Source organism: Mycetomoellerius zeteki, unplaced genomic scaffold (genome assembly GCF_001594055.1).
Source record: "Mycetomoellerius zeteki isolate Tzet28-1 unplaced genomic scaffold, Tzet1.0 scaffold241, whole genome shotgun sequence".
In the NCBI taxonomy this organism is placed as follows: domain Eukaryota; kingdom Metazoa; phylum Arthropoda; class Insecta; order Hymenoptera; family Formicidae; genus Mycetomoellerius; species Mycetomoellerius zeteki.
Genome location: NW_017257218.1, coordinates 197,313 through 220,268, shown reverse-complemented (window position 1 = coordinate 220,268; position 22,956 = coordinate 197,313). Strand labels below are relative to the sequence as shown.

Here is a 22,956-nt window from a genome sequence, read left to right as displayed (position 1 = left end):
GGCACAGACAGGCAGGGTAACAATGGCGGAGTATGACGTGCTCCGAACCGAACGTACGTATGGTACGGGGTTAGGAAGGGAAAAGGGAGAAAACGGTACCGCTAGATGTCGCGACTAAGCAGCGATTGTACCATATGCTTTCTCGGTCGAGCTCCCGATGCTCGGGTGAGTTACGAGTATTACGAGTTACGACGTATCGTTATCCTTTTTACCTATTCGGAGCCGATCAAACGAAAAAGAAGAAGGTCTTCTGTGTGTCTCCTCCCGAGGCAATTTTCCAGGCAATTTTTTCGCCAATCCTCGTGGAGACCCGCCTCTTTCGCTTTTAGCAAAACGTCCTCCCAGAACAGTTTTGTCACCCTTAGGAATCTTGGGCTCTTATTTTTGTTCTACCTTTACATCGCCAAAACGTAGTTTACGAGTAACGTTCGTCCTATAGAAATCTTTTTAGAGATCCAAAATGAATGTCGCTATACTTAATTGCATTGCGTTTACGTCATTTCGTTTAAATCATGCTTCGAATATATGGCAAAACGGGACGGGACGTTCTTTATTATAGAACGGTAAATTAAAGCAGCCGCGTTTTCCAACTATCGACGCGTTCGGGGAATGGATATTTCGCTGTATGTCACGCGCGTTCGAGAGAGCGACAACGGAAAAGGTTGCCCTCGAATTCGAAACGCTAAAAAGTATTTTTTTTTAGCAGAGATATACATATATATATGTTTTCTTTGCACCGATTCATTCAATTTATTATTCTGTCATAAAGTATTGAGACTCCTGTCTACTCAATGCAACCGTTTTGGATTGTGACATTAGAAACGAGAAAAATAAAATTACAATTTTTTAATACAATAACCTTTACAATCGATAAAATTGTAAAATATACCGAAAACCCCTTCTGTTCTGGTAATCAATAATAAATAAATAACCAGATATTTGAAATTGAATTGTGCCTAACCGAAAAACGAAACAAGCTATATATGACAGCTATCATATTGAGAAATAAATAAAATTTTATTTTATTAAAATCAAAATAAAGAGAATTTTCATAATATTTTACAAGTGTACTCTATCAAATACAAATACTGTTTTATTGAAAAATATTTCTATTTTAATATATTTTGCAAGAAATTTTACTATGTCTGTTCTCGCTTCGTGACATCATTAATCTAACAATCTGTAACGAGTGGTTACGAGGATACGCTTACCAAAAAAAAAAAATGAATAGTTGACGAAATATTTTATATTCCATGTTAAAATGTATCAGAATAAAGTATAAAATATCTAGTATTTTTGTTTAAAATATCTAGTAAATTATTGGTTTTTTAATATCTCTAATACTTTTATAGGTACAATAATTTGAAGAAACATATTTTGTAAAAAAATATCATATAAATTCAAAATTTAAAAAAATCGAAAACTGTAGATGTATTACCCACTGGAAATATCCATGACTAAATAGTTCAATGTGCATGTTTTGTGCATGTAGAGGCGCCACTAAACGCGGAGTTTCATCTAAAACACACGGACACTTATTTTATATCATATCAAACAGATTTACACCGACGTATACTTTATACTTTTCGTTGTTGTTATTATATTACGCAGAGGTAATATTATACGTCAGCAATGATTAGACTTTATTATACGTATATGTTATATCTCTATAATCTATAAATTTAGATTTAGTTCAGATTTAATTCAAATTTAAAAAAAATTGATTTAAAATTCTAATAGATTTAAGGGGTGTTAGTTTAAAAGTTCATAAAGTTATTTATAAGTTTTTTATTTTTCACATTTCGATATTATTCCCTAAAGTTACAAAAAACTACAGGTAACGTCCATAAAACTTGACGATTCGATCCTAATACCTTTTTTGCAGTGTTGGGAACGTTATTTCATGAAATTAACGCGTCACTGTTACTTACAATTAGAAAGATTTGTTACTTTTTTCATTACATTCTTTTTTATGTTAAAATAAGATATTAAGTAAAAAATTACAAATTTTTAATAATCAATATTAATTGTCAAAATAAATATTAAAGTTAAAAATTCTAAGCTACAACCTTAAGCTAACAACTGTAAAATAAAGATAAATGAGTAACATGACAAAACTTTTTTGTACACTGAGAAAAATGATCTGGTTGGATTAAATAGTAATTCTGGTGGAAAATGGACGAATCAAAATTTTCTGGTTAAATCTATTAAAATTCTAGTTGAGATAATCAGAATTCTGATTGATGTAATTATTCTGGTAAAAATGAGAATTCTAGTAGATTTTACCAGAAATATTGTATCAACCAGAATTCCTGTGTTATCTCAACTAGAATTTTAATAAATTTAACCAGAAAATTCTGATTCGTCCATTTTCAACCAGAAATTTTTTTCAGTGTAGCACAGATTTTTTTAGGATTGCGCACCAATTACAACGTGTGTGTACGCCGTCCGCTGCACAATCATTTCACGTACGTATGAATATATAAGAATTATACAGAGAAACACAGAAGTAAAGGTACAGCCTTTTAACATACGTGTCAGTATATGTGTATTTGTGTGTACACTCAAGTCTACTATAGAATAATATTAATAATTAAATACCATCTAATAGAACATCTTATAATTATTTAACTTCAATAAACTAACTAATTAATTAGATAGTTATAACACTGTGGAGGTTCTCAATTAATTAATCTGTATAGAGAGAAGACTTGCAGCGGATGGCATTATACGCACATGCTGCAGTTGGTACGCGATCCTCAAAAATCTATAAAAAAATTTTATCATGTTACATATTTATTTTTATTTTACAGTTATAGTTTGCAAAAAGTTCGAGCTTTCATTTCAGATAATACCTGAATTTGTATGACGTTCCATTTTTTTTTTAAGCAACTTAAAAAACAGCCAAAGACGCGTTCTTTTGTTGACTCTTTAATCTGATTTCTCTCAAAAACTTGACGTGCTGAAGCGTTTTTCTTTACTGATTTATAATCTACGAGAAAAAATCTATCAGAATTACCTGCGGCATGTTATGAAACATGAAAAAAGTTTAAAAATGTTGTACAGTGATTTTCAATATTGGTAGTAGGAATGTGCGATACGCATATCGATACGATAAAAGTACGTATCGTTACGGGAAAAAAAATAAAAAACTTGTATTTGCAAAAAGTAACGATCGTTATTTTTTTCTGTCTGTAATAGAAAAAAAATAACGAAAATGATAGCGGCATTACAAGTAACGCGTTATTTCCCAACTCTGCTTTTTTGTAAAATTAAATATTAAAAAAAGAATGAATCCGATCGTTTTGCAAGAGATTCAAACGCTTCGTAAATATTTCATGAAACGGTGGCTTCGCATTTCAAGATACCTCAATTTAGCAAAAGGTAAGGACAATAGTATATATAATAATTATAAATATAATAACTGAAAAATCACGTCCCGAAATTAAAAAGAATATCTAATTAATTCCAATAAGATAAGACGTTTCAGTGAAAATTTATTAATTATAAATAATTTGTTAATGTGTTAGTTCAGTCGGATAATAACAGTTTTCGTATGTTCAGATTTGTCGTACAATCCGATGATTTCGCGTCACGTCGCAGTGTGCTGTATCAGCAGTTTAGAAGCTCTCGACACAGCAGACAAGATTCATTCTCGCATAATCAAGTGTTAAGTTGCATTTTTTCCGCCGGGCGCGTGAAATTGAATTTGCGAATGAAATTTAATACGGTATGCCGTATACTGTGCCGGTCGGCGTTAACGTTGCCGATTTCGGTAACGTTACCGCGACTGTGGCGACTACGCGTACCATCTCCGATTAAGATCCATCTTTGTGCGTGATTTGTGCGATCGAACGCGGCGTGTGGTGCTCAGTGGTGCTAGATTCTAGATAAACGGCACGATTCTCGATAAGCAATCGCTCCGGCGCGGCGATCGAGCGTTGTTTATTACATTTTATGTATAAGTGGAACGACCGGATCGAGTATTATCACGAGGCGTGTTCTACGCGCCTCCAACGTGGACGGTACGTACGCACCGTGCACGCGCCTCACACGAGGCTCCATACCTGCTCCACTGCAAGCAACGCTTTCGACACTTTCGAGTTTCGACCTGTGGAACGATGTGACGCGCTGACCGAACCGGAATTCTGCGTGAATACCGCGTCGTATAGTCGGCAGAGAAGTAATTAACGGAGAATTTGTAATAAAATATAAACGAGCGTACAGAATAGCATAATAAGGCCTAGCTGTTCTTTGTTACTACACTGGTCTGCCCTGAAACTTCGATCTCGCTTTTGCCAAACCTCAAATATATATATATCTATTTCATTTTAAGTACACGAGTGTGCACTAGTTTAGATGATAACGGAGCACGTGCTCCAATTTTCATGATGCGAACCAGAGAGAAAATCAGTTATCAATGAATACCAGTGGAAAATTCAAAAGATATTCATGGTCCAATTTTAAGGTTGTCTTAAATGCAATCTCGAAACTGCAGTTATTTTTAGTCATTGATTAAGTGGAAAGGCCAGATTAAAACGATCTTGCCGTGAATGCATTATGAGACAGAGAGTGTGATCCGGAAAGCACGTAGCGCGGCCTCCATTTTTATGACGCGCGAAAAATTTAAAGAGGTTTACAGGAAGATCGTAGATAGCGAATTAGAAGAGAAGATTTAGATGATCGATTTTATTATACATGAAAGACGTTTTAAAGGAAGGTAGGAAATGGAATCGATATACTTATTTTTTCCAGCGCGCCTTTATTGAAACCGAACAAAGAAGAGCTAAAACCCCCTGCCTAGGTAAAAGATCCTGAACAATCTAAAAGAGAAAGAGAAAGTCGAGCATCTACCCCGCACGTGTAATTGTTTCTACTCATAAAATACATTTTTTCTTGTGCGCTCTATATTTCTGCAAACTTTTCGTCCCAGTCATGAGATCCGGTCTTTTTAGTTTTATGTTTGCTTTCACATTCATTATTTGAAATGAAACGACCCAGACGTATTGTGCGGATGAGGAACGAGGACGAGAAAAAAAAAACTATAAGAAAATAGGTCGAAAAAAAACTGACAGACTACGTTGTAGCTCATCCTGGATACAGAACGATCCTATTGTGTTCGACTCAGCCTGACGGTGCACAAAGTTCGTCTATCAGCTACAGCAATTTTTTCAAAAATCCTCGTCGAAATTGGAGTAAAAAGTTGGAGGATATTGGAAGCAGAAAGAGAAGAAAAAAAGCAGAATTTCCCAGGATTTCCGGGACAGACTCGATTCATGGAATCGAGAACACGTGTGGCAATGCTCCGACGTCTTACTTTCGTAGTACGCGAACTATCCACGAACCGGAAAGCAACGTGAAAATTGAAAAAGAAAAATATCGATAGCGAACATTTTAGAGTGTGTTCAGATTCCCACCCAAGTGTCAGCCAGGTATCATTTTATCCTTGTTTAACATTTGGTAAATGGAGCGAGACTCTAAACATAATAGCCTTAAGGGGAAGATCTCATTTAGAAGTCGAAAAAGTACAGTGTGTGTGTTTTCAGGATTTTTTTTTAAAGAAAGCTACTTATTCAATCATTTAAAAATTTTTCCACATAAAAGACATGTATTTTATGATTAACTTATTGCGTTCATATTGGGCTTCTTCTTCTCCTGCTACTATATATAAATTAACTATAATTAATGATGATCCGGCGGCGATTTTGCGGAAGCTCTTATTTCTGTCCTATGAGTCTGAAATAAAAAAATTAAAATTTGTTGTTTTACTCATTGAACGTTGTTTTTGTTATTAAACTATTTTATTATTTTTTATATTCCGTGACATTTTAGAGGTTTTGTATAAAAAACAACAAGTAAAACGAACTTTAAAATTAAACCATAAAATAGCAAGAGAGAAAAGAAGCCCAATATAAACGCAAAAATTTAGAGATAATTATACATCTTTTATGTGTAAAAGCTTCAAAACATTAAAATAAATAGCTTCAAAAAATTCTCTTATAAACACTCTATCTCTTTCGATTTATAGATTTATGAGATTCCCCCCTTAAGAGGCTGCCTAGTTTGGAGGGCCAAAAAATTGATTTTTTTTCTTTTCCTTAATAGACATAAATAAATAATAACTATTGAAAAGGATTTTCTAAAAATTTAAATACAATTTTTTGCAAATTCTTGGAATTACAATGATTTAAGCGATCCAGTTTCGAAGTAAAAAAGATTTTGATAACAAAATATACAAGTTAACTCAATCCGATTATTTTTATGAAAAGAATGATATTATAATTTAAGCGAGAATCGCCGATTAAAGAAACCTATTGTAAAAAACCTATTGTATAAAAAAACAAAAACATTCTAATGCATTTTTTTTCAAAAATTTTTTAATTTTGTAATAATACAGGAAGAAAACGGCAGACTAACGTCTTTTTGTACATGCAATGACATGGGCGTTTGACATATAAATAATAACTATTTTCTTTATACGTATTAAACCTAACAAAATAATAAATTTTTAACAAATATCTTTTATAATAACTTAATTTGAAGAAACAAAATAGTTTCAATCGAAAATAAACTTTCTTTTATAATAGCATAATTTTACCAACTCGCAATTTCTTATCATTTAAAATCGACTTGATTTTTTGTTACCGACAACTTGTTTTGGCTCTGTAGTGTCAGCAATTTGACAAAATTAGATGTGGACACATATGGATTCTTAATTACTTCATATTGCTTTTATATCAAAATTCATGGTTATTTTTTGAAGTGTATAAAATATATGTGTACAAACACAAAATTGATAGCACTAACCGTTTCTTAAAAAAAAATCATGAAAATTGTTGGTTTCTTGGCGCTCTAAACCAGACGGCCTTTTAATAAATAAATAGCGATCGATACGTATGTGTAACACAGAATAAATAGATATTCGACGTTCTTGGAATGCGGTCTCCTTAACACTACAAATGTTTTAAAACATTTGATTGACCAATCAGAAGAAAAAAATTTTACTGGTTGGCTAATCAAAGAATGTTTCAAAGTATTTGTATAGCATCGAGTATAGGACCGTGGCTTCGATTATCGGGGTGGTATTTTATACCTAATGACAATAGCGTCTTTTTATACATTCCACCTTTAGCTCGGATCTACAATATGTTTTTAAGCCTTAAGCCATAAGAAATGGACGAATCATCAATTATTCCCCTCGCATTCGACTGTAATTGGTCAATTTCTTACGGTTTAAGACTTAAAATTGTAGAAACGAACTTATATTCCGTTACTTCCAGTGAATTCTATATGTATAACATACTGGAGCGAGTCATCAAGGAATGGGGGGGTGTCACAATTTCTAAACAAGGACATTATAATGCAAAGTTGGTACTATTTTCTTTGTCAGGGATTCGCTGATTGGCTAATGCTGTTTTACTGCCATAAGAAGAAGAGTCAGAAGAACCAATATTGTTTACCTTTCCTTTTCCCGTCGGGCCACAGTTTTTTATAATAAAGACAAGACTTTAAGTAAAAAGACACTGTCTTAAGATTATAAGTCAGCTTTCTGCTAAGGCCCGAAGGCTCACTGCAGTATATTATAGAGCTCCCTATAGTTACTTCGATGGAGAAGTAATGGAAAATTTGTCATAAATCGAAGGAGTAGATCAGTAGAAGAATAGCGCTGCAGGCTGCAGATAACGGTGCTGTTGTCTGAACGTACTCTAATTCTTACTCGGCCCAGAAGAAAGATTAGTTATCAGGGAGGATCTCGGGCACAAGGACACCACGTGCGAGAGTGCAACTGAGGGCGGGAAACGGTGCCTCCGATGGTGATCGATAGCCCAGGAGGGAGGTAGTGTATCGACGAAGCGTTTCGCTTTCCTTCGTTGGATATTCGCGCCGACCTGACCGCCGAAGTGTGCTCCGCGCGCATGCACGCCGCGGACGTTTCCTTCGCGATGACAGATCGAACGAGCAGTAGCAGTCGCTACTGAAAGTGTTTCGCGATGCGCGCGCGCGCGCGCGCACAGGACCGGTCTCTGTTATTTTCTTGCCGCTTGGCCGATTCATACCAAACGTCTCACTCCGTGTAATAGTCTCGTCTGCATATTCATCGTAGTTTTCACGTTCTCGCGCCACGCTTGGGTTTTTCGCTTGGCAGCCTCGATCGACGTTGATGCGCTCGGTAATAAGCGTCGCTGTAATACCCGTGAATCTGCAGCAATATTCCGTTAAATTAATAGCACGTGCGTCGGCACTTCGCTTGTTGGGAAATGTCTTAAACAGGGATTATCGCTAGACGGCAATTAAATTGATTTGACGCAGCCTCCGATCGTCCTCAAGGATCACGTCTGTTTGTCGCGACGTCACGGGCGATATTTTTCTATGATTCGAAATGCCGATGAACGTCGCTGATATAACACGGAGTACGGCGATTTGCAGAGTATATTGCTTATAATTTTATATTATTGTGCACATAATAACGTGATAATCAAAGGTATAAATTAAAAACTATTAAAATCTTTATTTTCCACTTTATGCTTATTATACTATATTATCAAATTATCACCAATTGATAATAGCACAAGTATCTATTTATTGCTTTATCACATACTTTATTACTTTATCACATATATTATTACGTTTACACAGAAAAAAAAGGATTTGTTAAAACAACTCAAAACTTTATTGATTCAACTAGCAAATCTACAATCGTATGATTACACAGTACGGTACACGGACAACTAGTTTTTTCTATGTTAAATTAGCAAAACTGTACAACTGAATAAAGTTTACGATTATAGATAATATAATCATATTTGTTGCAATAGCATAGCGAATTTGTTAATGCAGCGAAAGATAAATTTCTGCAATAATCAATTCAATACATAAATAAAAATTTTCAATAAAACGTATTAGCTAGGATAACATATATACTACTGTAATGAAGAAAACTTATTATATCAACAATTTTCATTGTATCAAAGAATTAGCTGAATTAACATACTAATTGCTTACAGACATAAACAATCAAATCTTTTTTGTTCTAGATGTTGAATTCGCGCAGCATGTATAGTTTTATTGAATCACCCAAATTATTTTTTTCCGTGTAGGTAACGTGAAAATTAAATAATATACGTATACGCATCTATCAGTCACATGTATATATTATATTATTATTTTCTGTAATTTTCTTTACTTGTATCTGTAAACACAGAATGCAAATCGTTGTTACGACATTTATATCACTTGATATACATGTATTTAGCATATTTCTTTTTTTATAAATTTATCAATTATAATATAACAATATAATATAATTACTTTTTCAATTTGTTAATTATTCATTGTATATAATTTATCCATTTTTACAAATAATTTATATATAATTTATTATTCATTAATAAATAATTAATACATATACACATAATTTTATATAATTTTATAATATTAATATTAAAGAGTTAATTGCTAATATTATTGTAGGAGCATTCTTCGAAGAATTAAAAAACTTTAGCTTTCTAAATTCCATCGCGTATTTAAAATAATGTAAAGGCCATGCAAAATATCTATCCCGGCGCTTGAAGTTTACAAATAAGAAATAGGTTAATCGCGTCTTTTCATCAGTCGGGAATGTGTTATCGAGGTCACGAGAACGTCCTTCGCGCAGGTGCTCGCCGCCGTGCGGCATGCGAGACCTTTCGATCGTGTCTTCCTCACCTGAAAAAGACGTTTGTCGGGTTTGTCCCTCTGTGCCTTGATGTGAATCACTGTCGACTCGGCAACGGAGATCGAATTGATCTTGATAAAATAGGAAAAAAGAATAGAAAAATAATGCGTCCGTCGGTTTCGATGTAGGCGGTCGCGAATACATCGATAAGCAAGTTATCAGGATACTACGAGTGAGTCAAAGAGGCACTAATCGTTTTATTATCGATTACACCAGTTTGTGATGTACACACGTGTAAAGTCGCGACGCCGACGTAAGCTTCTCCGTTCCTTCGACCAACCATTTGATATGAACAATCTGACTATTATAAGAGAGGACCGAGGTTGTGACTAATTGAATCAAACACAATGTGCTTGTCAAGATTAACGTCTGGACGGTTTTCAGCCTCTGCCCGAAGGGAATAAAAATTATCGGCGGGAAAAAAAACGCGCGAGTATCTTTCATGTTAAGCTTCGCTAATCCGATAGCCTAACAAAGGACATCTTCTGTGCGAGCTCTAAAGATCTTTTCCAGAGAAAAATCATTTGGTTACTTTTATCTTGCTTTTATCTTTTTATCTCGTCCGACTAAAATCTGAAAATAATAATCGAGAATTTGATAACAAAAAAAGTACAAGACTGATATTTTAAAGATTGAGAAAAACACGTTTTATATTTTACTTATTACAGACATTAATATTATGTTGCAAAATGTTTTTCTATTCTTTTTTGAAAAAAATTATTTCTTAAGAATATGTTATTTTGAACATTTTAATAAATATTTATTATCAAACAGTATTTTTCGATTCGAAAGACCAACAATATTCGGTTATATGCTATCTACTCTAAACATTTTCAGGAAAACTTTCGTATTCTCCGCCGTTCTAAATCGGTTGCAACTTTATAAGAGGTAACGAACTATAAAAATAGTACGTCGCCGTACATAACGTTTCATTGCCAGTATAGGAGTATTATATGGAACTTTAAGTCAGATCTCAACCCTCGCGCGTTAAATTTTAAACGCGCGGCCGGAATCAATGTTGCGCCAACGCATACACGTGCGCCAGCACGGACGTAGGCACGGATGACATTTTTCTTGTCTTGTCTGCCGACAGATATTGATGTGGATGTCGAACATGGTGCAAAAGTCGGACAACGGAAGTGACGCCATAGGCGATGCCGGTCTCCGCGTGCACGCGAGTTCGATCGACGAGTCGTTTGCTACGACCTTGACGCATTAGAAGAATTGCGGATGTGCGTCGGGCGCAATCGAAATGTCGTTTTTCGGACGGAAAATGGGTGGCGGCGGGGGCGGCAGGGGTTCCGAGCACACCGGTCATAACTTGCAGGACGGCCTCTTTCAAATTGCATCGCAGGCCTGTCACATCCTCGTGCAAGTGAGTCGATCTTTGCGTCGAGACTTTGTGATTGTCAAGTATTTCATAAGATGTTAACTGACCGACACAGAATTTAAGATAATTTAAGGATGTATAATATGACAAACCTCAAAACATTAACAAATATATACAAATTTCATACAGTGATTGATCTATTATTACATTTGAATGTCCGTGTATGTAAAATTTGAGCACAATTCATTTAAAAGTTATTTAATTTTTTGTTTGCTTTTGATTCTTTTGTGTACAATCACGTTTTATAGTAGTTATTTGCAAATTTAACGAGGATACAGCATTACGAATTAAATCCAATTCTATATATATTAATAAATCTTTAATATATTTATGCAAAAGTTCACTTAAATCTTCTTACTTGTTTAAAAGTTTATTTATCTAAAGCTGCAGTAAAATATGGCTATTGCACTGCATAAGGCTGGAATCAGATTACTCATTGAAGATTGAGATTGAAGAGTGAAGATTGAAATTTGACCAATGAGGACAAAGGGATTTTAGCTTCTATTGTTTTGATTGATCAAATTTCAATCTTTCAATCTTCAATCTCAATCTTCAATGCATAGTCTGATTCCGGCTTAAGACATTATAAGCCAATCAATTCTTCATTGTTTTATTTTTGCTGTTTTATATTTCCGAAAATTATTTAATTGGTATTGGCTTGCTTGGCTGATACTTTACAGCTAATATTGCACATTCCAAATATCTTTAAAATGACATTAAATATAAGACAATATTTAAATATCTATTTAAAATATTACAAGATCTATATATACATTTATTTATATATATATGATTATTTTACTATTTATTTTTCTCAGGATACTATTATTTAATGCTTTATTAAGGTATCGTAGGAGACAATAACAAAATAAACACTGAAGATGAAATAAATATTGCAACCACTCATTATAGATATTATCAAGAAAGTTAAAGTTTGACACTTTATTGGTAAAACTGAATGCGTTTTGTTATTTTATTCTTGACACTAAATTGTACAGTATTGTGTAAAAGATGCAAAAAAAAAGTAAATAATTTACATACAGCTGTACATGCATTTACATTCCAGCAAAACCAGCAAAACCGCATGATACGCATTATCTCTTCATGTTTGATATTGTTCATGAATTACTAAACGTATGTAATAGTAAAGTTTGAATCAATAAGTAGATGCAGTGTGTAATGTAATTTTAATCGATTCTAACGACATGTCATTATTTATGCATACTTTGTTTTTCAAAAGGAATTTGTACTTTGTCCTTCAGGAGGAATTCTTCCTTTCACATTTTTCCAACAGAGACTAAAAACTTAATTAATTATACTCGCATGACGTAACAGAAGTCATCAGGACGTATCTTGCACTTGCAACAATTTTTATACTTGCAACATTACACCGAAAAAATTTTAGTCTAGATTTCAGTATATCCGACTAAACTATAGAATGTTTTCCACTAAAATAAGCGCCAAGTATATATTATAAAAATTAGAGGATTTCCCTCTATTATAATAAGATATTCTAATTATTTAGAATATTCCTCCATTGTGAAGTAGAATACATTTTAATCTTTACACACACACACACACACACACACACACACACACACATATGCATGCGTAAACACGAAGGCTTCTTCTTCTTTATTAATGGTTCCCGCCTCCCGATATTATAAACAGAGGACAATATGATCAGAAAACGGAAAAACAAAAAGGTGATGCAATGCTCGCTAAAATGGTGAAACCTGCCCGGACACCTCCGTGAAGCTGGCACCTCATCTTTAAAATTTTGAAAAAATAAGCAGAGTTCTGGTCGCCCCCCAAAGAGTTCTAGAGTTCTATAACAAATTTAAGAAGAGTTCCATTGATTAAAGGAGTGAAAACAACATTTAAAGTAACGGGGGGGCCGGGCCAACTTCACAATTCTGCAATTTTGAAGGGCTATAACTTCTAAACAGTTCATTTTAGCACGTTGATCTACAGAGAATAATTGATAGAACTCTTTGGGGGGCTATCAGAACTCCCGAGAAAATAACGGATTTCCAAAATTTTTTTTTACATTCGACATTCTGACACGAATTCTCGTAGCCCCCCGAAGAGTTCTAACGATTACCCTTAACAACCGGTGCTGTCGTTAAGGGTAATCGTATATATCTGAATAGTTATGGGACTTTGAAGTTTCAGATTTTGAATTTGTCCACTTCAAGGCGTTAGAACTTTTCTGTTTGCGGTCTTAGCTATATGATTATGAAGGATAATCCTTAGAACTCTTCGGGGGGCCATCAGAACTCAAGACAGAATGACGAATTTCCAAAAAAAATTCCTTTTTCCAAAAAAAAAATTCGTTAAAAAAAATTTTATTTTCGAAAATTTGGTACTTTCATGAGAGTTCTGATAGCCCCCCAAAGAGTTCTATCGATTATTCTCTGTAGATCAACGTGCTAAAATGAACTGTTTAGAAGTTATAGCCCTTCAAAATTACAAAATTGTGAAGTTGACCCCCTCGATACTTTAAATGTTGTTTTCACTCCTTTAATCAATGGAACTCTTCTTAAATTTGTTATCGAACTCTAGAACTCTTTGGGGGGCGACCAGAACTCTGCTTATTTTTTTCAAAATTTTAAAGATGAGGTGCCAGCTTCACGGAGGTTGCCCGGACACCGGACGCCTTCGTCTACGACGTCGTCACGCCGCACGAACGCGCCATCAGGACGAACGGACGGGTCGTCCAAAACCGCGGAACAGCTATATGTTTTTTAAGGCACAGTCTAAGTCGGCAACACTTTCAAAAATATACAAGATAAAAGCACTCGAACCGAGACGCGTCCGCCGCGAACGAGTGGTTCTTCGGAACTGATAAACACGAAGGCGAATATCATTTGTTAATCAAGCACCGACTGTTTTAAAGTATTTTTTTTATATCTCAGATATTATTCTTAACAAGATGTTCATAGAGGAATATTTAAAATTTTTTAGAATATTTGATTAGAGGATAGCTCGGAATTATTCTCAAATATAGAATACGATTTTTTCGGTGTACAATACAAATTCGAAATTGAACTATCTATAGCAAGAATTTTAACTGATCTCTTGATTTTTTAACATTTGACTTTAAAGATTTGTGCAAAAGTTTTTGCTAAATCATAAATTTAAATTATTGAAATTGACGTAAAATGCATTTGAAATTATTGAAGAATAAGATTTCGCTTTATAAAAGTAGATACACAGTAAAAAAAATTTCACGTAAAGATACAACAATTATAGTGGATAAAAAATTTTGAGACTCACTATTAAAAGTATACATTTACACACGTAAGTACAGTTGCAACTTAAAAAAAAATAAAATTCTATTTTATATAGTAGTTAAACAATGTGCAAAAATGAAATACAATCAAATTTTATAGTTTAATATTTAAGTTTCCGAGCAACACAATTCATTGACGAGACATTGGTTAAACATTAATATACATTAAGAATATATCAGGCCAATAAATTGTGCTACTAACAAGGGAAGTTTCAAAACTGTCCGGAACCGATTTGATTCTCCATGAAGTATGTTGTTAGTGCACGTATAAAAAAATACGTGTCTCTTAGATTTTCGTGTTTAACAACATACTTCATGGAGAATCAAATCGGTTCCGGACAGTTGTGAAATTTCCCTTGTAAGATAATAAGTTGCCAATAAAGTACATATAATTTTTTTTAAGCTATATTATCAGTAGGTATGTACTAACATAAAAATGCAAATATGTATGATATTACCGCTGTGCATAATATTACAAAAATTTGTAAGTTTTTTATAGTATTTACACAAAAACTATAAAATATAATAATATTGTTATTATACTTACACAACTACAAATAAAAGTACTAATTTTTGTAAAAACGCACAATTTTATATGTTTCTATTATAAATTGAATAATTTTTACACATATTGATGTAATTTTACATACTTTTTTTACATTAGTTTTACATAGAGCGAGTTTTTTTAATTCATCGATTGATCAATCATGGTGGAAAAAACCACCATGAATCGCATTATGTGCAAATGTAATTTTGTTCCGTAAAAGCCGCATTTGCGCATAATACGATTATACATATATCGCTTTCAATTTTTTCTTTGCTGTCTGAACAATTGATCGGAAACATGGCCTATATTATAAGAGATAAAAATAAATCGTTTCCTTTCCGTCAAGGTGAACAATACGCACAACGTTTCTTATGGAGGTAGCAATAATGTGAATAATATCGCATATTCGAAATATTCCACGGCCGGCGGCACCACTGTTCCAACGACATCGTCGTCGTCGTCGAAAGGAGCGACCGTTGCCAAAGCGTATCCGAAATATGCAGAGCCTCGAAATAAGGATCAGGATGTGGTAGTGTTGTTGCCGCATCGTAAGAACAGAGCACCGCGACTCAAGCACAAATTATCGGTAAGTCCTCATATTGTTGCGCTCAGTCGTACGTCTACAATTTATTCATGCCATTGTCGTGTGAAGGGCTCCAAACAAAAATGCATTCGTCTTAATAATTAGAATTGATAAGATTTGACAATATTATTAACAGTTTTATTAACAATTCAATAATTTTAAATAATTAAAGAAAGGAGCATTAAAGCCTACACTAGTTCTTAGTATGACAAATAATCTTTATATAAAATCGTTTGATAGAGTAATTACGTAATATACATATAAATAATCATAAACGTTTCAACCTTATATTAAGTCACCATCAGTATGTATGTAAATCGAATTTGGATTTTTTCAACCGAAAAATTTCTATAACTCATTTTCTAACAACCCTAAACTATACATATCACTATAAAAACCTGAAGTTGTATTTATAACTCTTTGCGGGATCCTTTGTTGTCCAACGATTTTTCTTCTGGGACAGTGAACATCAAGTTGACAAGAAGTTTTTTTTTAATTTATAATCTCTGATCATTTTGATAGTCGCAACTTAAAATGCACAAGAGTTATAAATCCTACAATTAATAGTAACAGAGTAGTCAATAATAATTAAAAATATTGATAAATATTGATAAAATTAAATTTGTCAATTCGAAATTAAGAATTGAAAATTAAAAGAGGGAAAATAGAATTCGATGCCATAAATAAATGTAACATTTTAATTTTAATGACAAAAGTATTAAGTACCTGTACTATCGTCACGACTATCAATTGCTCTCAAGTTCGTTGCGCAAAAATGTTATTCTTGTGGAAAACCCAATTGCCTTTATTATTAAGCTTCTTATTTGCGTGAACAACAAATCTCAAATGGGAAAGGCAAACCGTCATTAGAGAATAATCATATGATGTGCTTGGGAAAGGGGAGGGAGCGGCTCACGAATAATATTACAGTACTTTTAAACACCAATGATAGGTAAGTAACAATTTGGCAAACGATCGGTGTCTCTCTGTTTGTTCAGCCCGTGTAATGTTGTTTTTTTTATATATATGTATATCATCTCCGATATTAATCTCTTATAATAAGGGATATAATAATATCGATAACTTTACTTTTGAAGATTGTTTGCTTTGATTTTATTCTGTAATCTTACAATTAGAAAAGGAAAATCGATATACACAATAAAAATTTCTTCTCGATCTCTTGCTTCGTCATCAGATAAAAATACCGATGAATCTTTTTATTTGTTTTCTTAATGTTTCCTAATCACGAGCGAATTGATTTTCTTGTCACAGATAGCAAATTTGCACACCTCGTTATCATATTAATATAAAATCCATGTAGTCGTTTTTAATCAAAGATGATCTAATACAAAGATAACAGTAAGAACTATTGAAACATTTTTCTTTTTTATATTAAATCTCCTGAATAGATTTTTACTAATTGTAAGTATAATCAATAATAGTGCTAATCATCAATATTGTACAACATATTTGCAACATGTGACTGTATAAAAATAACGCACGTGATATATTTTGTTGCAGACTGTATCCGAAAACGCACGACTAGACGTGAATTCTCCGGGAGGTGACGAAGACCTAGAGTTATGGGACCAGACCGGATTTATGTTGCGGACTGACGTAGACGATCCTCTCACGAATGCAAAGTACAAATATTTTAATTTAAAAAATTAGACATTACAGAAGGAAAAATAGATGACAATAATTTTTAGAAGATAATACGAACGTTTATCATTGTTTCGTTAATTATATGAAAATACGTAAACATAACTTAATAACAATTCTCCACTCTTCGAATAGCTATATCCTTGGTTGACAAATAAATTATTATTCCATATAGAGAAAGCTTACTATTCCTACAAATTAAAGTCGAATATGCATTAATTAAACTAATAAGCATTAAAGAAGTTACTTAAGATTTAAAGATTTTTGACTGTGCAAAAAAATGGTGTTTCTATTGTGATTAGATCATAGTAATAGTAAACGCTCATATTTCGCGTTAAAGGTGGGGTGCGCAGGGTTGGTGCAGACCCAGTTGCATTCCGATAACGATCATATTGATTTTGATCGTTCTGGTCGTACTTTTGCCGCTGTTGGACCATGCGGCGGACAAGTATTCGCTAAATGCCACCGTGTTGGATTCGGAATCAACGTGCATGGATCATTGCAGTTTATCCCTGGTGGAAAGTATACCTGTAGGTTTGAATTATAGCAATAACACGGTGCAGCACGAATCAACCTATGATTCTTGGATAAATCTCATCGAAATGGCGCAGGACACGATTGAAATTGCGTCGCTTTATTGGACAATGAAAAGGGAAGATGTGTTTCCCGACGACAGTGCTAAGATGGTAAATAGTAAAGTAGCAGTATCATAAGACATACTATATTCAATCCATTGACATCATCCATTAAATAAAGTGTCTCGTTAGGGAGAACAGGTGTTCCAGTCATTGTTAGAAGCCGGAAGAGATAGACATATCATGCTAAAAATTGCACAGAATCTTCCTTCCCGCTTGTCTCCAAATGTCGATACGCAAATTTTGGCCAAAAAGGCTAACGCACAGGTAATATTATAACATTATATCATAATATTGCGCTTTAGTAAAATAAAGAAGTTTTACGCTAGATAGTCGTGTTATTTGCGCAACGTCTCCCGCGCTTGACTCCTATTACCCTTGTTCTTTCCTGGTTTTTTGATTTATAAGGAGTCTTAATCAGATTGATTTATTATACGTTATTATATCATAATATTATAATGAACATTATAATAAACATAATTTATCATTAAATTTCCATATGAATTTTAAAATCTGTTTATACGGTAAATATTGAAAACAATGGATCCACCTTCAATGACTTCGACTTTGACATATATTGTCAAAGTCATGGCCCTGAGTGGTCCTCGGAAGGTTTTAGCGCTCGTTATTCGTTAAAAAGTTATTAACAAAATAAGTTTTATAAATAGAACACAAAATTTACCCCATCCTCCCTCCTAACAGGAATTAATGAATTTTCATTATTAATATATTCTTATAAAGTTGTTTAGCATAAAAAATTATTAAACTGTTTGTCATTCTAATAAGTGAGCAAGCTTCAAAGCCGAGGAAGATTTCAGCACGCGATTTGCAAAATCAAATATGTATATCGTATACAAATTCTCACAGAAATATTTAAGCATTATGATCTGCTTTGGTCGAATATAAGATTTCTTTTATTTAATTTTTTTATTTTTATTGTTTAATTTTTTTCAACATCTATTTATTTATTAAATTTTAATTCCGCAACATAATATGATTTTTATCGTTTTTTGTTATAAGTAATTTTGAAGGCAACGTAATATATTTTATTTGGATTCAGGTGAGAAGCTTAAATTTCGCTGGATTGTTGGGCGGCGGTGTACTTCACACCAAATTATGGCTTATCGATCGTACTCATGTATACGTTGGTTCAGCGAATATGGATTGGAGATCTCTTTCGCAAGTCAAAGAACTCGGTTTGATAGCCCTGAATTGTTCCTGTTTAGCGAACGATTACGCCAAAATATTTGATGTAAGTTACAAATGCTTAGCTGTGAAGTTACAAAAAAAAGCAGTAACTATGTTTTCTACCTTTGAATTGAAAACTATTATTGATCTTTTTTATTTTATAGGTATATTGGAAATTAAGCGAAGATGGTAAAGTGCCTTCCACATGGCCAGATTCCTTTAGCACAAAGATAAATATTGATAATCCTATGAATTTTACATATATGGATAATAAGTACAAACTGTTTATCGCGGTTAGTATCATCTTAATAAACATGTGCAATTATTTTTTTCAAATTGTTGAAAATATATATTACCTATATATACATATATTCATGCTGTAAGAATTCCATATATAACATTCCCGTGGATACGTACTTGTCTATAATGACCATTTTTCATGTTTTTGACTAATCAGAAATTGGTACAAATGCTAAAAACCAATATGGCTGCATGCCATTCGCAATGTTATATCTTGTATTTTTACATTATGTATGTTAATATTATGTTACAGAGTTCACCTCCACCATTTTCACCAAAAGGTAGAAGTAGCGACCTAGACGCGATTGTGCACTGTATTGCTAAAGCGGAAAAGTTCATTTATATCTCTGTGATGGATTATTTCCCGTTAACAATATATACTCCACAAATAAAGTATGTATAAATATAATTGTGTATAAAATATAGTGAAATAATAGATTGTATTAATTCTGACCGTGAATCGCCACGCGCGATTATTAACTATCAATGCGTAACTCACGGACAGACAACCGTTTAACTGATATATGTAATCTATAATTTACTAGTTTGAAATCTAATTATATCTCAAAAACTATTGTTCAAAACGAAAAATGGCAAATACTTTTTAAATACTTATTTTTTTCAAAAATTTTGTTTGCTGTCCGTATTTCAATTTGCAAATTTTGAGATACCTTGTATAGAGATCAGCCTTTAAGATTTAATATTGATTATATGAATATAATTAATTATAAATATAATATAACTTTGAAATCTAATGTCTTATTTTAGCATTACAAAAGAGTAACAAAAAAGTAACTAATCATTACTTTCTAAGTAACGGAAACGATAACGCGTTACTTTTAAAACCCCCACAACAAAAATAACCACAGTAATATCACAATAAAATCATTGTGACGAATGTCTGCTTTATCACACGTATGATATCGCTATGACATCATTATGAAGCTGTGAAAAAAATCGCACCTCACTGTGACACTGTTATGACGTACATAGATTAAGATAATAATGTAATGTCACATGGCCGGTATTTATAGTCCGTTTTTATTTTAAGATCGTCTTAAGTAATGTTTTAAGATGCTAATGCGACTCTCTAATTGGTTCATGACATCAGACTATACTCAAGGCAGTCTTAAATATAAAAATCGATTATAAATACCGGCCACTTTTGATAAACTTTTGACCTTTTGATAATTTCACAATGACATCACAATTCATCTGTGACTACTGTGAGTCTATTGTGATATGAATGTGACTGTTTTTGCTATGGGGGAAATTAGCAACGAATAATGGTAAAATTCGCGAATTTTAAAAAAAAGTAATGGCAATGTGGTAACGCGTTATTTTTATAAAGTAACGTTATATAATCATAAAAATAAATATTAATATTAAATAGAAATTATTTAATATTAAAATATATATTAATTAAAAATATTAACATAAAAATATTAACTATTATATATATAAATATATATAAATATTTTATATAAATATATATTATACAATAAATATTATATTTTATGCGTATATAATATTGCATTTTCTTTTATTTTCTTTCTTCTGCTAATAATTTAAGAACCGTTTTATGTCTATATTTGTAGATACTGGCCCATAATAGATAATGCTTTAAGAGCGGCGGCGATTGAGCGTAAAGTAGAAGTGCGTCTTTTGATCTCTTGGTGGAAATACTCGAGACCGTCCGAATCGTATTTTCTTAAATCACTACAAGACTTGACATATAGTTACCCCAACGTCAAAATCGAAGTGGTGAGTATTCCCTTTAAAATACTTATGAGTGTACGTATTTTTCTATTGACGTTGAATTATCAAACAGAGAAGGTTTATTGTACCCACCGATCCGCACTTGAATAAAATACCGTACGCGAGAGTAAACCACAATAAATACATGGTCACTGATGTAGCAGCATATGTCGGAACGAGTAATTGGTCGGGTGATTATTTTATTGATACAGCTGGTAAGTCATTCAAATGTCGTTTTTCATGAAAATAAAATAAAATAAATTAGAATAGTATAATAAAACTTACTTGTTATTCTTGTAAATGAATTATATGAAAAATATATTATATATAATATATCTTTCCTACAAAAATATATTTTAGTAAATATTTATCTTAGGTATTGGTACCGTATTTGAAAGCATTGGACATCAAAATAACGGCAACATAAGGCAACAGCTGGAAAATATCTTCCATCGCGATTGGTATTCCAATTATTCTTTTCCGCTCAATATAAATGAGACTAATTCTGAAAATTTATGGGACTTATCGAGAAATTCATATCAACATTCATCATATGAACCATATATACATGTATAATTATAATAACCGTATGCACAGTAGCAATTTTTAATCATAAAATATATGGGATGTTGTTCCACCTTTCGATAAACTTAAGCTCACTGTATTATACCCTCTTACTCTCTTATGCTCTTACTCTTTTATTCTTTTGTTTATCCAGTAGGTAAATTACACATATATTTATCTGAAGATGGAACAACCGGTCCTTATTGTTTCGATTTGATCGAGGAGAATTCATTTACATTGGAACAATTAAAATTATTTTATGTATTTTTTGTATTATATTTTAACCGTGTTCTCTTTACTGTTAAACATTTTTGTAAATATTTTTTTAAATTTTCAAAAATCTTATTCTACGCAAACAGGGGATCATTGTAATATCTCGATTAGTATAATTTCTGTATAAATTTTGTTATTTGTATCTATAATTTAATTACTTTTCAGAAAATTTCTCAAATTTTTTAAATATAAATTCAAACACTTTTCAGAAGTGCTAAAAAAGTATACATTTTTTTCTAAAATTCTTTATTTCTGAATTCTTTCCGAAATATTTTAAAATTTCTAAAATTTCTTATCCTGTAATTTCCGAATAAAGTTTAAATCAGAATTAATAAAATCGGGAAAAGTTCAAGATATTTTTTCAAAAATTTTCATAAATTTAAAATATGAAAAATTCTTGAAAATATTATGGAAATTTACGTAGAGATAAGATTACAACGAGCAAATTCAAAATGTTGTACAGTGTCAAATAATTAATTAATTATGATAACCAAATTTACTAATAATGGTAGTAAAAATATTATACGTTATTTTGATTAAGTATATCGTGCAGTAATAATTTTCATAAATGGTATAAACATAGTGAAAATGCGAAAACGAAATACATATAATAAATTGAAACGATTCAAATAACGGATTATTATTAAATGTATAATTCTCGAATCAAGTCAAATAATTAAAAATTTGACACAAGGCCAACATCAATACTGAAATCGCATAATAATCGATGCAATTATCGTATAAATTAAATCAGTAATTACAGATATAACATATTATGAGGTCAATAAGTAAAAGTAAAGATGTATAAATGTATATAAATTTTGTCAATGCTTTATTAATCTATCGATTTAGTTTTGCATTGACAATATTTATATCATACATCTTTACTTTTACTTATTGACATCATAATATGTTAATTACTTTAATTTTATTATATAAATAATGTTACATTGATTATTATGCATTTTTTGATATTGACCTTGTGTCGAGTTTTTATTTACTTGACTTAATTAGATATTTGGTAACGTTAATCGTTTTCATCTAAT

The 22,956-nt window shown here is 32.3% G+C and overlaps 1 protein-coding gene across 3 annotated transcripts; it reads left to right on the top strand.

Moving 5' to 3' along the window:
* The first annotated feature begins 3,795 nt into the window (after positions 1-3,795).
* LOC108723468 (phospholipase D3) lies at positions 3,796-21,913 on the top strand. Of its 3 annotated transcripts, none has more exons than XM_018449261.1 (12): positions 3,796-4,025; positions 10,809-11,090; positions 15,294-15,533; positions 17,052-17,173; positions 17,533-17,878; positions 17,960-18,094; positions 18,888-19,079; positions 19,180-19,308; positions 19,569-19,708; positions 20,914-21,079; positions 21,147-21,288; positions 21,450-21,649. In XM_018449261.1, the coding sequence occupies exons 2-12, from the start codon at positions 10,968-10,970 to the stop codon at positions 21,647-21,649; spliced, it is 1,935 nt and encodes a 644-aa protein (XP_018304763.1). In that variant the 5' UTR covers positions 3,796-4,025; positions 10,809-10,967. The 3 variants fall into 3 exon arrangements, with proteins under 3 accessions (XP_018304763.1, XP_018304764.1, XP_018304765.1); XM_018449262.1 differs by lacking the exon at positions 3,796-4,025 and adding an exon at positions 8,098-8,170; XM_018449263.1 differs by lacking the exon at positions 3,796-4,025 and having other exon boundaries at positions 10,968-11,090; positions 21,450-21,913.
* The last annotated feature ends 1,043 nt before the right edge of the window (positions 21,914-22,956 follow it).

What these genes read in the sequence shown, in the direction of transcription:
- LOC108723468 (XM_018449263.1), top strand. Translation starts at nt 10,968, where the DNA reads ATGTCGTTTTTCGGACGGAAAATGGGTGGCGGCGGGGGCGGCAGGGGT. An exon ending in CCGACGACAGTGCTAAGATG is followed by an intron (nt 17,879 to 17,959) that starts GTAAATAGTAAA and finishes GTGTCTCGTTAG; the next exon opens with GGAGAACAGGTGTTCCAGTC. An exon ending in CCAAAAAGGCTAACGCACAG is followed by an intron (nt 18,095 to 18,887) that starts GTAATATTATAA and finishes ATTTGGATTCAG; the next exon opens with GTGAGAAGCTTAAATTTCGC.